This window comes from Astyanax mexicanus, chromosome 7 (genome assembly GCF_023375975.1).
Source record: "Astyanax mexicanus isolate ESR-SI-001 chromosome 7, AstMex3_surface, whole genome shotgun sequence".
Lineage (NCBI taxonomy): Eukaryota > Metazoa > Chordata > Actinopteri > Characiformes > Acestrorhamphidae > Astyanax > Astyanax mexicanus.
This window is the reverse complement of record NC_064414.1, coordinates 42,646,171-42,661,329: the sequence shown is the minus strand read 5'-3', so window position 1 is coordinate 42,661,329 and position 15,159 is coordinate 42,646,171. Positions and strand designations below refer to the sequence as shown.

General features: G+C 38.3%; 1 protein-coding gene across 4 annotated transcripts in view; it reads left to right on the top strand.

The window, feature by feature from the left end:
* The window catches only part of psda (pleckstrin and Sec7 domain containing a), a 59,781-nt gene that overhangs the window by 18,984 nt on the left and 25,638 nt on the right, over positions 1-15,159 (top strand). For all 4 annotated transcript variants that reach the window (XM_022684570.2, XM_022684571.2, XM_022684572.2 and 1 more), the window contains exons 5-9: positions 1,511-1,969; positions 12,693-12,875; positions 12,963-13,043; positions 13,867-13,979; positions 14,972-15,030. In XM_022684570.2, the coding sequence (XP_022540291.2) occupies positions 1,511-1,969; positions 12,693-12,875; positions 12,963-13,043; positions 13,867-13,979; positions 14,972-15,030 (895 nt within the window). The remainder of the gene's footprint in view (positions 1-1,510; positions 1,970-12,692; positions 12,876-12,962; positions 13,044-13,866; positions 13,980-14,971; positions 15,031-15,159) is intronic.

The window sequence follows — 15,159 nt, the reverse complement described above, 5'->3', positions numbered from 1 at the left end:
TAGAGACTGTTAACTACCTATACCGAATGGAAATGATGACATTTTCTTTAAGATTACAGAAAGAAAAAGGAATGAGGTACTGGTGTAAGTGGACTAAATATGCATCCCATCTATCCACAAATGAAGAATGAACAGCCTGTGTGCAATATTTAATTATTGATGTACTTTACTTTATTTCCCCTTATCTCTCCCCTCTCTTTCTCTCTACCCCCCCCAATGCACTTTCCCTGCCCGGTGTGTAACTAATGGTGTATCTAGAGATGTATGGTATTCTGTACCCCTGCTGCTGTCCCCCCATGGCCTCAGTATGTTGTGTTGTTCTGCTCAAAAACATAAATAAAAATAAAGTAAAAAAAAAAACTTGCAATAATTAGAAGAGCTCATAATAATAAAAATCTGACATCTGTTGTTTGTAGACCTAGTTGAAGCTGCTCTAAATCCTTATGGTCTTCTGACAATGAAGCTCTGAACCAGTGCTGGGATTCTAACCTAGCTCTCACTTGAAGAGCAGGCAGTTAGACCTTATATCTGTGAAATTACACTACATAACATGGACTAGTTTAGCTTATTTACTATTATTTTGAAGCCCAACTAAATTTGTTTTGCTGAGATGCAGAACTAAAATCTGAGTTTGGAGAACTTTTGACTTAAGTAAATTAAGCTAGGTAAACTAAAAAAAAGCTCCATCTTTTTTACTTTATTATTTTGGCCTGCCTTTCAATTTATTTCCTTGTGTAATCGAGTAAGAATGATGTACAGTACCTTGTTCTTATAATGTAATAGAAATCTCCACCACTTTAAAACAGTGGCAAACTACATATTTAATTTCAAATAGCATATATTTAATTGGGTTTATTGTTCTTTAAATGCTGACAATATGAGCAGTAGTAGGTGTTATGAAGATAAATCATTTAACTGAATATTTTACCTTGAATAAAATAAATGAGCAACAGTGTTAATGAAGGGCAGACACAGCGTTTTTATTTGGTACAAGCTGCTTGAGTTTCTCCATTGGCTCTGTGTTTGAGATCTCTTGCACAACAGACTGGACACGGTGGAGTAATTTTACTACACAGGCGGTAGTATGTTTTAGGGGCAGTATATGAACACACACAGTGGAAAAAGAACAGAGTTTTAAAACAGTTGGGCTCAATTTAGGATCTGAATATCTGTTTAAATTAATTTTTGATTAATTGACCTGGACCACTGTGAACCAAAAGTGTTTTGTATATCATGATAAGTACGATTATCACAGTGATTGTTGTCATATTGCCCACCTCTAATGTAAGTTACAAGAATAAGAAAATAAAGTGTAGGCTCCAATACAGACTCTTTCACTTGGAGGGGTTGAGAATGAGGTAGTAAAGTATAGGTAGTACTATTTATCACATCTTGTTCAGTTTCTATGGTTTCTACCTGACTGTTTGGCCGGTAGAGTATTTACACCTGTTTACTGAAATGTCCTATTTATTGTGTAAATAAATAATCTCTTTGGCTCTTATTCCTGTAGCTCCCCAAACTGCTTGTCGGACAGCCACACTGCTCTGAAGTCCCCCATCACTGTTGAAAGTCCTCGCAGGACCTCCATGGATGGCCAGGACTCTTTTAGTCGTCACTTTGAGAGCATCATGGAATCACACCGGGCCAAGGGCACCTCCTACAGCAGCCTGGACAGTATGGACATCACCCCCAGTGGCCCGCCCGTCTTCACCTTTGACTTCCCGACCCTGACCCCTGAGATCCAGAGTCAGATATGTGAGAGCGCCCAGCAGATCATTGAACTGAGCTTTGCTCCGCTGGCCCAGTACGAAGAACCCAGCCTTTTGGGTCCTAGTGCCTCCGAGATGTTTCATGGACAGTCTGAGACAACCCAGAGCAGCATTTCTGAGGAGGACAGCGAGTCGAGCAGCACCGATCACTTTGAGAAGCACATTCTACCTGAGACTGACACGGACACGACTGCAGAAAGGTCAGTAAGGTACTTAACTCATGTCAACATTATGCAGTTAGATCACTTTTGTTAAGGGAATTCAAGCAGTGTTTTGCCTCCAAAAATGTAATTAATACCATTTAAGCGTTAAAGCAGCTGAATGCATTAAAGGGGTGTCCACAAATATCTGGATTCTGGACATACAGTGTGTTTCAATATGTTATTTTCTAGAATTGGTTACAGAATGAATGTGATATACTCTTGACACTCTTGTCAAATAGTTATAGAAGCTGTAGTCATTGTAATGTGACTTTTAGTTGCTTTGTGTCTTGGAGAGATGGGTGTGTTCACACTGTGAAAATGTGGCTCAAAAGGGTCTCAGACCACCTACAGGAATGATTTGATTTAAGTGATCAGATCTGTTTTATATGCATCTAGTAAGCATTGAGTGGACACCGTGTTTAAAACTCCAGCAGCACTGCTGTGTCTGATCCACTCATACCAGAACAACACACACTAACACCTCCCTACACCACCATATCAGTGTCACTGCAGTGCCGCGAATGACCCACCACCCAAATAATACCTGTTCTGTGGTTGTTCTGTAGGATCCTGTTCATTCAAAGTCAAGTATGCAGATAAACAGATACAGGACTACATTTTGTATTTCTAGAACTACAAAGTTCATCTACAGTTCTGGAAAAAAAAGAAACCACTTAAAAATTATGAGTTTCTTTGATTTTACCAAATTGAAAACCTCTGGAATATAATCAAGAGGAAGATGGATGATCACAAGCCATCAAACCAAGCTGAACTGCGTGAAGTTTTGCACAAGGTGTGGCATAAAGTTATCCAAAAGCAGTGTGTAAGACTGGTGGAGGAGAACATGCCAAAACACATGAAAACTGTGATTAAAACCCAGGGTTATTCCACCAAATATCAATTTCTGAACTCTTAAAACTTTATGAATATTAACTTTTTTTCGTTGCATTATTTGAGGTCTGAAAGCTCTGCATCTTTTTTGTTATTTTAGTCATTTCTCATTTTCTGCAAATAAATGCTCTAAATTACAATATTTTTATTTGGAATTTGGAAGCAAAGTTGTCCGTAGTTTATAGAATAAAACACCAATGTTCATTTTACCCAAACATAAACCTATAAATAGAAAAATCAGAGAAACAGATTCAGAAAGTGTGAAGTGGCCTTTTATTTTTTTCCTGAGCTGTATATACTCAGTACAACTAAAAATAGCTGAATCAGTGTGTATATATGTATATATGTGAACAAAGCTATAGTACGATATATGTATAAATGCATTCAGCTAGTTTTGATGCAGATATGTAAATGTATACACACACAGCGTGCCTGGATCCCTGTAGAGAAGTATTGCTAATAGAATAAGGCACTCTGGGGCAGATAAACATGAACGTATTAGCAGCACCATATCTACTGCAAACATGGAGCTAATGCAAACATGGTAATGAGGGTGTTGAATCCAACATTATCATCCCACCTCCCATCCTTACTAATGCTTTTGACCAGGTATTCCAGTTCTTTTGCCCAAATACTGTATGACACATTTTAAGTTTAAGTTTAAGGTTAAGTTATTGTGATTATTATGTATGAAAATAGTAAGTGAGAGTTTTGTTTTGGTCAATAAATGACATACTTACCTGAATTTATTCATCAGTTGTAATTTACAGTATTTCAAAACCATGAACTCTATATAAGCACTATTACAGGATATGCCAAGACATCATTTAATAAAAGGAGATAAAAGACCGTTAGTCTGTTAGTTATGGTATATGTACTAATTTAAAACCCTCTGAAATCAGCTCTGTATAATCGCTGTGGTGTATGTTTTCCACATGAAACATTAAAAGCAGAGGAGACGCAGCTGGCCCTGCAGTCACACACACACACCCACAGAAATACACACACTCGTGTCTGTCTTGCATGTGGTACAGGGGCAGATGTTTGAGGGCAGATGGTATTTATGGCTTCTGTAATTTTCTTCTTTTTATGATGTTAGAGGACCGATATCATCTGTGCTTTAAGCTCAATATCTCTACTCAAACCGTGAAATTAATGTCAGACCTAAAGAACAACATAATAATATAAAATATTCTTGATCACTTATATCTGCTACTGTCAAACACGTAATTATATGACCAGATCATTTAATACATCTTCTGTGATCACACAGCAATTATTTATTGTAGATTCTGCACTTCTTTAGAATTTGGTGACCATAGACTCTAAAAGTGTAATAATTACAGTGTGGTTGTCCAGCAGAGGGAGCTGTAGAATGCGTTTCTATGGCTTTGTTGAAATGTATTTCAGGATTTCTGTAGCACATGAGTTGATCAGCAATAAAAGAAATACATTTCAGCAGAGGGTATATTTAGGTTATGCTGTTTTAATAACATGTTATAGCTCTGCAGTCTCAAACAGAGTTTGGATATTTAGCAATTCAATATTTTCTGGCACTTTGAATGAATGTTTATGTAGGCTTTTTTTTCTAGGTAAAAAAAAGAGTTGCACAATGGTGAAATGTTTATTGTTTTCAGGTCAGACTTCTATAGAAGATTCTACAATTAAAGCTTTTTATCTGAAAATGACATATAATAGCATTCATTAAAATGCTTTTTCTTTCTTTATATTTCTGTAACAATTAAGTTTATTTTTTCATATTTATTTTATTTCTATGAATACAGTTTTCTGGCAATTACACATTACAATTAAAAAGCTACAAATCATATTTGTCCCTGTCATTTTAGCTCAGCAGCTTCTATTTACATTGTTTAAAGTGGTAGTCCGTATTATTTTGTGTCTAAATTAAAAGCAAAGCATTTCTGAGTGGAAAAGGGACAAAATATTGTGTTTAATGGTAACAGTGTGCTGAAACAACCATCCCTGCTAAGCCTAGTATATTCATTCTAAAAAAACTGGGGTCTCGGGGCGCTTTTTTGCTGAAGTTCTTCTGGCCACGTCATGCGTCTTAACGTACTTACATCACATAAACAGCCTCTAAAAGAGGATCCGGCTCAGTTTTACTGAACGCGAGCGGCTGGTGGAGCAATGGAGACTTCAGAAGGGGAAACTCAGAGCTCAGTAGCTCATTCGCTCACAGTAAAAACAAAGTGTGTAGTTAAAGTGAAGTTTCTGACTAAGCGCACTCTCTGTCTCTCTGACTGAACATAACCTGGATCGGATTCGGAAAGAAAAGGAGACGCATCACACCCACCCAGTTTAAAAAGATTCTTCCAAATGCTCGGTGCAATTACACATTCTCACCAGAGAATCCCAAAACTTATGGACATCAGCTTTACATAAATATAGAAAGAACACTGGGCCAGAAGATTGAAGACTTTAGGTGTTTTACACTGACATGCCAGAAGTCATGGAACAGGAGTATGTAAATTTATCATGCTTCTGAACACACACACCTGTATAAGATTGAACTTTGGCCAGAGTGCTCATGGCAAGGTGATGTGAATTGTGTAGTGTGTGGTAATGATCGTTTCAGTGTAGAAACTGTACTGACCCTTTAAAGAAAACATATAATAGAGTTTTATTATGTTTTTAGAGAATAAAGAAGAAGTATTTTTAAACAATTTATGCATCTATTGCATGTAATGCTGCTCAGTGCCGTTTTCTTATATTATAGTGGCTTGCAGGCCAAGCTGAAGGTAATTAGTTTCCAGAAAAGCAGTCATGAGCGTTTTCCATGGGAATTTCTGTACAAGACACTTCTGGGGTCATGGCCTGGGATGCTGTGGGACAGTTACAGAACAGAGTCTTCATGTTTTTAACCACTCCTCTTCCTGTTCAGTGTAGGAGCTGAATACAGCATCAGCTGTAGGTTATGTTCTCAAAGCATAGCAGGAGATCTGCAGGGGCCGAGCTGGATGGCGAATTCTTTCGTATGTTTTCTTACTGTGCATGTGCTCTGGGGTTGGTTGTGTTTTTTTAGACAGAAGCTGAAAGTTCACCACGTCTGCTCGGACACCTGGACTCTCCATTGCATTCCTTCTGCTGCCAGACTGCCTAGTCTAAGCTGGAGTGTAGCCAGGCATGCTTGGTGTCCATGGTGATTGGAGATTAGCTTCCAGGACCATGTGATTTGAGGGTTTTAAATAGAGAGAGAGTGATCGAGAGTGAGAGAGCAACTAAATGTAGGCTGTCTTTTTCTGGATATTAGTTATATTCAGTCCTCTATTACCCCCAAGTGCCCAATTAGTGCAAAAATGGCCTATTTACATATCTATATTTCCTCCATTTAATTAATGTTTGTTGAAGTATGTGAACACTGCACTGTCATGGCATAACATTCTCCTAGGGCCATAACATTTATATTTAGCAGTGAAACCAGTCCTGTGGCAAAGAGATCTTTGTGGTGCCTTGTACTTATAGTCCAGTGTTTAGTAGAACTTAGATTAGACCCAAAAAATCCAGTACGACCCGAGCCCGATTTAAACGCGACATTTTTTTAGTAAGTAGAGCATTAAAACTCAAACAGCATTTTCGGGCTGTTTGAATGAGCAAAATCTGTTCAGAATGATGTTAATTAACATTGCAACACTGAAGAAGCATAGACCTATTACTTTTGATTATAAGATTACTCATAATCTTTTGGTTTAGCATGCACTTGCTTCACAAGCTTTTCCTGAACCTTCCTCCAGTTGGCCACTTTTTGATCACACTATGCTTCACTCAATAGGTTAGCATTAGCTTGTAGCTTTTCTTAGCATCATCACTTACAGGGGAGGTGCTGGTTCAGTGGTAAGTGCACTGGGCCATTGACCACAAGGTTGTGGGTTTGATACCCAGTTTTGGTGGGCTCCAGGCATGTGTTCTCACAAAAATAATTTTGTGTCAGCAGTAAACTCACTAGTGTATATGTTTGTGGTCACTGTACAGATGTGTTAAAGGTTGAGGCCAAATTCCAATATGAAGTATGAGGTATATGGTTGTCTTGTACATATTATTCACACGTAGCTGATGGGTTTAGCCTCGAAAGATTGGGATCATACATTTGAAAATAGTGATACTAGTGAGACTGTTACACAACAGTTTGGGTGTTTTGGAATTTTTTAAGATGTTTTACTTTACAAAATGTCACTTGCACTTACATAAACTTTTACTCAGACTTTTACACTTTTACTGTGTTACTGTGTTTTCTACCTTTCAGTAGGACCCACACTGTTGTTAGCATGTGACAAGAGTCTGATTATTCAGAGATGAGTTGATAAAGAGGCAGAGTAGGAAGGCTGTAAGTCAAGGGAAGGAAAACGGCGCCATAACAAAGAGAGGAAGAGAAGGAGGGAAAAAGGGGGTGAGCTGTTAGGAAAGGAAATACATATCTAGCTGTAGAAAATAGCCCAGCTGGCGAGGGGAACGCACACACAAACACACAGGGACACACACACACTCACTCACTGTAAGGCAAGCATACTGGACCACAGAAAGCAGCCGCTGGGGATCTAGTTCGAGGGAAAGTCACTGACAGAGGGAAGGACAAAGCAGAAAGACACACAGGACAGATGAGCAGCAGCTGCCAGGCTGTGAGGACGAGTCCAGAAAAAGAACTCGTAAAAGTTTGCAGAGAGGGCGAGAGAGCGGCTCGGGGCTGGCCGGGTCAACAACGAGGCGAAGGTGGAGCTTTAGTGACATGGCTCGAGATGGGTTCTGCTGGGGGGGCAGGACATTGGACAGTCATTATTACCTGTACCCTCATCAGATTGCCATTTATCGGTGAGTAGAGACTCTGAGTTGGGTAAAGAAGCTTGTGGACAGATATTGTCTCCAGTGTTCTAAATGGTAGTGTTTGGTATTCGTTAGCAGGACACTGGTTGCAGTTCTATTTCTGTCATTTGATACTAGGAGTGACTCAAACTGAGTTGTTTTAGTCAAGCTTTTCTGTTTGGTGAGTAGATGGATTGAGGGCTGGATAGACAGATAGACTAAAAGATCATCAGTCCATCGATAAAAAGAAAAAAATTATTACGTTCATTTTCAGTTATTGTGTGATCAGCCAATATTGTAATTATCAATCACATATTTGTACTTATTTCAAGACTACCACAACCAAACAAATTGCAAAGTTTTTTTTACATAAAAATAACAGTTTAAAAAAGCAAAAAGCTAGCTATTATTATACTTTTTAGCTATATTATACATTGCTTTTATAGACACAGTACCACTGTTATCAAATGTTTTTTATCATTTCAAATAAAAGAACAATATTATTGTACAATATGATATTACCCATATAAAAGACTTATGTTACAATTTGACATTGGCTGTTTTACATTAAATAGTACAGGCTTGTAATTTACAGCTGACTGGGTTGGTTTTCTAGATATGTGCAGTGCAGTGCCAGCACTAAAATGTCAGTGATCATTCTGTCAGCGCACCTAGTATGAAAGTAATGGAGAACCAGCCCTGTGTCCTCTCCTGTCATGTCCTGGTCTCACCTAAATAGGTCATAATGTTCACTCCATAATGTTTATCACTTTTCTTTATCCAACCCTTTTTTTGTTGTTCACAGCCTTTTCTTCATTTAGCCTGAACAAAATAACTGGGCAGGGTTTTTACTGTCCGCTCAGATCTTGCCGTCTCCTCTAGAGCTCAGGGGAAGAATTAAAATAAAAGGTGAAGTCATTACATTTTTTCAGTTTAGTAGTTCCTGAAAAACATATTAATATATGAGGAAATCCTGAAAGGCATCCAATCAGATTCACAATACATTAAAAGTGTCTCATCAGTTTAGTAGTTACTAAAAAGCATTCCTGAATTCCTGAAAAGCATCCCATCAGTTTAGCAATTCCTGAAAAGCTATCCAACAGATTCACAATACCTTAAAAGTATCTCATCAGTTTAGTAGTTCCTGAAAAGCATAAATGATGAGACACTTTTATTGTATTGTGAAACCGATTGGATGCCTTTCACGGTTTCCTAATATAAATATAGCAATTCCTGAAAAGCAAGCCATCAGTTAAGTAATTGACATTACATTACCAAATGTTCCATTATAAAGTAAATCCTAAATGTGACCATACTTCAGACCTAAGTTGCCTTAGACCTAAGTAGACTTTGCAGATGCATGCTCCATATCTGATACACCTTGGATTTTCCTTGGTGACCTTCCCATAACCCCTTATCTACCAATCACAAAGAGTGAACCTAAGTATGTTGTTCTGCTGACATCTGTTCAAAAAGTTTTAGAGGGCAGTTTAATGTTCTTGGAAGACAGCCCTGGCGGTCCATTTCTGGGCATGGGAGCTAGCTGACTCCAAAGTTTGGCTAGCACTGGTGTGGCAGGACAGGGTAGAGAAACTATCCTCACCATCCAGAGAACAGCAGGGTCAACCTATCTCCTAGATAAAAGGTGGCCAAATAGCTAACATCTTCATCATTCATAGCTAACTCTCTTAACTCGTTGTGCTCCTCATTCACATTTCATTGTCCTTTACATGGAGCTCTGTAACTCCAGCTTTCACTTTGACCGGTAGTGAGGGTGTGTGAAGTCCTGCTGGGTGAGTGTGGAATGTGTTTGCTGAGGAGGCTTCGGTTGATGGCAGGTTGAAACACAGGCTGTTTTTTGTCTTATTGAAACCATATAATACTGACTGGTATTTTACGCCTCAGCTCTATCACAGCCTGTATATTCAGTTCAGTAAACATTTGGAGCCTTTTGGAGTTTTCCAGAAACAGATTAAGCTTAAACTAAACGAGAACTAAACAAATTCCTGTGGTGACTCACTGCTGACATTGCAGTTTATCCTAAGACTAGGCTTACTGTATTTGGTGTGCAGGAAATCAGCTCTTGCTGTTCAAGTGGTTGCTGGTTCAATCCCCTGTACCAGTTGGAGACAGGGGTAGGTTAAAAAAAAAAAAAAAAAAAAGTGTTTCTTCTCCCTCAGTGTTCACACTTGAGGTGCCCTTAAAGGAGAACTCCGGTGTAAAATTTACTTTGGGTGTAGTAAAACATGATAAAAAGTACTAACCTTTGTTAAACAGCCGACCACTGCTCTCCTACAGCTTTCTGAGACAAAGTAATTTTGTGCTTATTGCCCAGCACTCTGTACAACGGCCGTATCGGGGCATATATAAATCACTTTTTACACTGTTATCCAGGCTCAAAGTAGCTCCACCCCTCCTTGGTAGAATCCGGAGAGCTTTGACATTTAAATTGAGGCATTTAATAACTTAAAAAATTCACAAGAAGCCTATTAAAACCACTGTTTACGCACCATGATTACTTTTTGTGCGTACGTTTCCACGGAGATCCACGTAAACGAGTGGAAATGGAGGAGCTACTGAACGCGATGTCATGTGACCAAGAAAGCCAAAAAACTGTCTGGTCCTGCTTTTATTTTCAATTGCAGTCTACACTCAAGAGTTTATCACTGAATAGAAGTGTGAAATATTAGCTACAGAGATGTTTTTTTTTTTGGATGTTTAGTTTAAGAAAGATATGGAGCCTTTGTGTAGATGAATTTATTCTTTAGTAGGGTAATCCATGTATGTCTAAGTGTGCTGTGAGGCATTCAGCATTCAGATCCAGATCTTCCAGTTGTCAGAAAGCTGTAGGGGAGTGTCTGGTAATGCTTTACTCACACAGTGCGCTCCCACCCTGAAAGCGCTCTGTATTTTTCCTCCTCCTTTGTCTGCTTTGGAGAGAAGATCACAAAGCCATTGTTTCAAGAATCAACAAACTGCCCACCCCGTCTCTCTCTCTCTCTCTCTCTCTCTCTCTCTCTCTCTCTCTCTCTCTCTCTCTCTCTCTCTCTCTCTCTCCCTCTCTCCCTCGCTTTTGCGGAAGGCTAGAAGAGGTGACTACTGGGGCCTCTGGAATGAACCAAAAACAGACAGGGAAGGGTGCTGTAGTTCTTTGGCTTTCGGAGAACTTTTTGTGTTTTTTAAAGGGAAGGAACAGTTTGAAAAGGTAGCCGAGCTGTATGAGAACTCTGAGGCAGGATGGTGTTTATAAGGTAAGATAATGATGTTAAAAATCTTGTCTTACTTTGGGTGCTTTTATTAGATCATTTTTGTGTTACTTGCTCACACAGGGTATTATTTGTAAAATTAAAGTAGGATTACTCTAAAATGTAGCATGAGAATTTATTCTGGTAAATACGATCAAGCTGGACATGCTGTTTGCTATCTTCTCGTATTCCCTGCAGTGTTCTCACATGACCTCGGTGGTCTTGGACAGCAATCAGACATATTTCTCAAGCTTCAAACTGGAGGCTGTTTTCATATAGCAATTATTTTAATCACTCTGTCAGTGGCTGTAATATCATCTTATAACACATGTAAATAACAGTAAGAGCTAACCAAGTTAGGCTTAAGTGTGGTCTCAACACAGCAAAGTTTATTTTAACACTTATCAAATGAAAAAAAATTACTACACATTTGACACACCCTTATGTAGCTAATCATATTTGTTTGGTTGAAGATGCAGTGATGGTCAATATTTGGGCACCCCTGGTCAAATGCACTATGGACAGAGGTATTGGGACTGCTAGTTAATTGTTAGGAAATAGTTGATGAGATTTTGCACACCAATTTTGCTACAGATAGTTCACTTTGTGGGAAGGGTGCAGGAAAAGTTTTCTTTCCTCGATTTAAGGAAGATTATTTACAGTATGTGCATGTGTTGCTGCACAGTAGAGCAGTGCATCACATCTCTGCTCTCTGTATTGGTTTAATCAGCTTTTTCTTTCTTTCAATGATTTATTTATAGATTTGTACAAAAAAAAATCATTTTTTCCCCAAATCTGCTTACCTGCCAAAAATTAAGCCAAGTGTGATCAATATTAATAAGTACACATTTTATTTTCGCTGTTCAGTATCTCCATTTTTTTTTTCAATTTTTAGTTCAGACAAACTGTCCCTTGCACTGTGCCAAAATTTCTTGATGAACAGACCAATAGAAATACTTAAAAATAAACTAAAACGAGCTCTTTTTACATGAACTTTCATTAAAAATTTTGAATTTAAAGTTGCTGTTCAACGGACAACGATGATGTATACTGTGTAACTATAAATTAACATACATGTATACATTTACATTAATTCAGCTTTGTTTTAACAATATCTTTGTCTGATTCCGTTAATCCAGATAAGCACTTACTCCATTGTTGTTGGAAACATATTTTACATTTTAGTTTTGTGATAGAGATATGCATATCTTCTGTGCCTTTCTCAAATATAATTCTCAAATATTTTATATTTAGCTGTGCGCTGTGTAGTAAGTTAACATGACTAATAACGACAAACTGAAGCACTGCTCTGAACTGTGTTCTGACAGTTTGTTTAGGCCTCCAAAAGGTCATGTTTACAGTACACATCTCTGAGTAAATTCCCTGATCTCTCTGAAATCAGCCGTTTTATTACATAACAAAGATTAAGGAAGAACGAATGAATCTTTCTATGATGCAAAAGCATGTCTATGCTTGTCTTTGTGGGTATACATACTTGTACATTTGAGTGCCCCCAGCACTTTCTGTAAGGTTGGTTTATTAATAATCATTAATCATTTCATTATTGTCAGCTGTGTTATGTGGTGTTAAACTTATATAGGTTTTGGATGCATTTCATGAATTATATTTACACACTCACATGCAAATCACCAACTCGGGCAAATAAAACAACACACTCATGCAAATACATCAGCACACATATACAGAGTCTTTCATTGCATGGAGTTTTTTATCATTGAGATGGACCGTGTTTGTGTCTCTGTCTGCAGTGAGCGGCCATTTGGTCCAGTCTCGCAGTCTGACCAAGAGGTGGCTGAGCGCTTGGCTCTGGGAACTGGTGACCTTGCCAATGGCAACAAGGCTGATCTGCAGGCTGCCAAACGGCTGGCCAAGCGCCTGTACAACCTGGATGGCTTCAGGAGGTCCGACGTGGCTCGACACCTCAGCAAAAAGTAAGGCTTATTCTTATTTTTAGTGTTAAATGCTGCAAAACTTCTTTTTTGTTGCTAATCTGTTGTGTTTTCACTGTTCCCGTGCAGTAATGAGTTCAGCAGGATGGTGGCGGAGGAGTATTTGAGTTACTTCAACTTCTCTGGGCTGACTGTGGATCAGGCACTGAGGTGAGAGCACTCGCACACAACTCAGTGTACAGTGATATACTGTAGATCGGGGGTCGGCAATTAAGTTTGGTCGCGGGCCAGATATTTTCCAAGCCATTACAAAGTGGGCCACAAAAAAAGAAATTCTGTTTTGGACAATGAAGTGTAATGGGATTGAGTGCTACAGACTAGTAGCTCTCCAGCCCAGAGGGTTGTTGAACCGTTGATCTCAAAGCAGGTAAACCCAAAAAGAAAGGAAAAGAATTATAATAAACACACCGCTCCTCACGCAGGATCACACCCATGTCATCAGGGTCACGTTCCAATACACTACCGCTGCCCCGGCTCCCATAGAACCTGGTCTTGTTTACAGTCAGAGGTGTCAAGTAACAAAGTACAGATAATTCATTACCTTACTTAAGTAGAAATTGTGGTTATCTCTAATTTACAGGAGTAATTACTTTGTAAGACAACTTTTTACTTCTACTGTATATATTTTTACACAGTTTTCTATATTAATACTTTTACTTAAATGATCTTAGTTTGAAAGAGATTTGCTGCAATCAGACAATTTAAGTTACACATAATTATTATTTCATTGCTAAAATTTAGGAGAAATGCTCCATGCAACATTTAAAAAAACAAGCGTCTCCAAAACAGGAACTTCACAAGAGAAAGATAAAACCGTCTTAACATTCAATGGACGTCAATGTAAAAAGAGTTTATTTCAAGTCATTTCTATTGGTATTTTCATCAAGAAATTAGGACACTGTTTGTGTGACCAATTATGTAATAAATGAACAATCAACAAGCATGAAGATATTGATCCGTGTCTGTTCATCAGAGTTTTCCTGAGAGAGTTTGCGCTGATGGGAGAGACGCAGGAGAGAGAACGAGTGCTGTCACACTTCTCCAGAAGATACATGCAGTGCAACCCCAACGCTGTACCCAGTGAAGGTACATCACTTTCACTTTCTTTTTCTTGTGTTTTCATTTGTGTGAGTGAGAGTAAGAACATGTTGTATTGGTGTGGGATCAGCTATTACTTAACAGAGATGTCAGAAGGATGTTTATTTTCAAGTATAGCAATTAAACTTTAATATAATATAATATAATATAATATATAGAATTATATCACAGCTAGATGTTTAACAGTACGCATATGAATATTGAACCATCTCATTATAGGGGTTAAGGTCTGATGGACACAGTCACACAGAGAATAAGCTTTACACCCTATTAGATAAATATGGTCATTTTAAACACATGAGGAGCTCTCCTTCTTTATTCTTAATTACTCACTGTTCTACCCTTTGGATTTGAAACAACTAAAAATATAAAATAATTTAAATAGTGTGGTGCCGCTACTAATGTGTCTATTACATACAGTACCAGTCAAATTTGGACACAGCTCTTCTCATTCAGTGCATTTTTCTTTCTTTTTATGATTTTTTACATTGTAAATGTATTATTGAAGACATTGAAGCTTTACAGGAACACATAAAACACAAAAAGTGTTAAATAAACTAGAATATGTTTTATAATTTAGATTCTTCTAAGTAGCACATTTATCTTTGAGGACAGATCTGCACACTCTTGGTATTTTAATCTCAGTGTGTTCATGAGGTAGAGTCACCTGGGATAGTTTTCTCAGCATCTTGAAGGAGTTCCTGGTGGTGCTGAGCAATAGTTGCTGCTTTTCCTTCACGCTGTGAAGCTCCAGCTCATCCCAAATCACCATCTCAGTTGATCACACTTTTCACACAAAAAACTGTAAGAAAAAACCCTGAATGAGAAGGTGTGCCCAAAGTCAGTATTGGTCTATATTAATCTATATTCGGTCAACACAACATTGATTGTGTATTTTACCCTGTTTGGCCACCAGGTAGCACTATTGCTCTGGTTATGTTATGAGTGTGTGTTTGTGTATTTGTGTGTGTGTGTTGCAGACAGCGTTCACACTCTGACCTGCGCTCTGATGCTGCTGAACACAGATCTTCACGGCCATGTGAGTATGAGAGTCAGAGTGAATATCAGGGCACAGTAACAGTATGTGGAGTTGCCAGATTTACAGCCACTGTTTACATTGTTTGGTTTTTTAAGGGAAAGTATTTGAAAGCTTCCTCTCCCTCTGTTC